This window comes from Montipora foliosa, chromosome 2 (assembly GCF_036669935.1).
Source record: "Montipora foliosa isolate CH-2021 chromosome 2, ASM3666993v2, whole genome shotgun sequence".
In the NCBI taxonomy this organism is placed as follows: domain Eukaryota; kingdom Metazoa; phylum Cnidaria; class Anthozoa; order Scleractinia; family Acroporidae; genus Montipora; species Montipora foliosa.
This window is the reverse complement of record NC_090870.1, coordinates 48022137-48024636: the sequence shown is the minus strand read 5'-3', so window position 1 is coordinate 48024636 and position 2500 is coordinate 48022137. Positions and strand designations below refer to the sequence as shown.

Genomic DNA, 2500 nt, shown 5'->3' with positions numbered 1-2500 from the left:
ATACAACGTAGATTTGATTTTAGTGGTTTAGCGTAGCGATTTAGTGATTTGATTTAGTTTCTAGTGACCAGTCTTTCTTAATTGGGTGAAATCGAGGCTGGGCAGGTTTTATTTGTTCTTTCGTAGTCATGACAACACAATCTGAGAGGACTGTATTGAAGGCTAAGGACGTCTTGGTGGTGAGTCGGCGTACTTAAGAACCCTTTTTGAGGAATAATTCGCCAATATGATGGTCCAGCATACGCGAAGATGTAGGGAATTCACTGGTCCAACTCCTCATTCAGTAGCCATTGTAAGTTTACACTATTTCGGCTTTACAGTTTTCGGTTATATTTGATATTTTCGGTCATAGCTGTGCTGTTGAATTTGATGTTACTTTGTCTCTCGTAGTTTTGTGTGTTTTCATCAAAGTCTTTTCAAGATCCGAGAACGAAGTTTGCAATTGTTAGGCTAAAGTGTTTCTTTAATTCAGCGAGACAAGATGATTTTCATTTGTCGCATCTGATAGAAAGCCAAGCCGACAAGTAGAAGACCAGTTGAGCATCTTATCCTGGAGACAAGAAGAAAAGATGAACTTAGAGAGCAAGCAATAGCTGAAACAAAATACCAAAAGCAGTGTGACTTAAAGGTGGGATTGATTAAAGTGATTATATCAAATCCAGATGGATAATTAATTGATTTCATGTTTTAGATGTAGTTGTCTTAAAAATTCGAATGTAAAAATATCAGCAGATCGAACCAAACCCACGTACAAACAGCAGTACTTAGTGTGACAATAAAGCCCCCTTTAAATTTAAGGCTCCTTTGCATTCTAGTATTTCATCTGTTATGACCGAAATGTCGTCTTGTCACACTTAAATGTAGTTAGCAAATCAGGTAGCTTACACCAATTACTGGACTGCTGGACCACTGCCTAGAAAACATCTGTGCTCGATGGCGTCGATCACTGCCTTTGACATGGACAACAAAATTGAAATTGCTGCCGAAATTACTCAGAATTAAATTGCCTCTTTCGTTTTTCGTGAACTATGCTTTCCTGATCCAAAGCTCATGTCCTGTGCGAATGTTTCTCATGTTACTTGTAAAATTTGGGGTAATTGCCAAGGAAAAGTAGGCAGTGGGTTCACTTGCAGTAGCTGGTGCGTTTCACCGGCTGCCTGCTCTTACTAAAAACTCTGAATACCCAATGAAAAACGGGAGGAGAGTGCTCTTAAACCCCTGAGCTTGTCTTGTTCTTTCATAAAAAAATTTGGTTTTATCAATGGAGTTGATAATGTGAATATAGGCCACCGTACAGAGATTCTAAAAGCTGACGTTTCGAGCGTTAGCCCTTCGTCAGAGCGAATCGAGGAATTATGGGTTATGTGTAGTTTATATAGTAGAGTAGGAGCTACGCTATTGGTGGTAACATGGCAACGTGAAAAATAGGAATATATTAGTTAAATGAAAAGCGTTCGTTAATACCGTGAGGATTAAGGGTGGCGATTTGGAAGATGAATTTTTGTTCTAGATTCTTGCGGCTTTCCGTCGTACCTAGATGTAGGGAAAGGCCGCAGATAGCCATGTGTGTTTTTGGAGTGGTTAGGGAGATTAAAATGACGAGCGACTGGCTTAGATGCATCTTTGTCATTCTTCTCAACATCGCGAAGGTGTTCGCGGAATCGGTTACCTAGTCGTCTACCTGTCTCGCCAATGTATAATTTATTGCATAACGTACAGGTTATGTAATAAAGGACTTTTGCGGAGGTACATGTGAAATCATTGGTGATCACATGTACCTCCGCAAATGTCATTTATTGTCATTCATCTTCCAAATCGGCACCCTTAATCCTCACGGTATTAACGAGGGCTTTTCATTTAACTAATATATTCCTATTTTTCACGTTGCCATGTTACCACCAATAGCGTAGCTCCTACTCTACTATATAAACTACATGTAACCCATAATTCCTCGATTTGCTCTGACGAAGGGCTAACGCTCGAAACGTCAGCTTTTAGAATCTCTGTACGGTGGCCAATTTACATTATCAACTCCGTTGATAAAACCAAATTTTTGTATACTACTTCCCCACCGACGCAGCACCACAATTTCTTTAGAAACTACCCCCTTCATTCATTTGTTGTTCTTTCATAGTCTGAAGCTCAAATTACAGTATGTTGAAGTTAAAACAAAATTAAGGTTACAAATAATTATTATAAAATTTTTGGATGTTTTGTTTTTTGCAGTCAGAATGGGAGAAAGCAACTGATAGGAGGATAAAAAGTAATACAATTCACAGAAGGGTTGAGAAGTTGATGCAAAGAGGAACATTTAGTTTAGAAGACAGAAGAGAAAGGTTGGTCAAAGTAAACTGTTGAAAGTGTTAACCCACAGCAAGCAAAATGATGATGATTATTATTAAATTAATATTTTAACATGCTGTCTATGATTCACTTCGGCCTTACCTAACTTTTCTTACTTTTAGTTGTTTGATCTACATGTAATCCCTTTTAAATTCTG

General features: G+C 38.3%; 1 protein-coding gene across 1 annotated transcript in view; it reads left to right on the top strand.

The window, feature by feature from the left end:
• Positions 1-133: 133 nt before the first annotated feature.
• LOC137993365 (cilia- and flagella-associated protein 53-like) overlaps positions 134-2500 on the top strand; it is a 20627-nt gene continuing 18260 nt past the window's right edge. The window contains exons 1-3 of the mRNA XM_068839164.1: positions 134-292; positions 509-628; positions 2227-2336. Coding sequence (XP_068695265.1) covers positions 227-292; positions 509-628; positions 2227-2336 — 296 coding nt within the window. The 5' untranslated portion in view covers positions 134-226. The remainder of the gene's footprint in view (positions 293-508; positions 629-2226; positions 2337-2500) is intronic.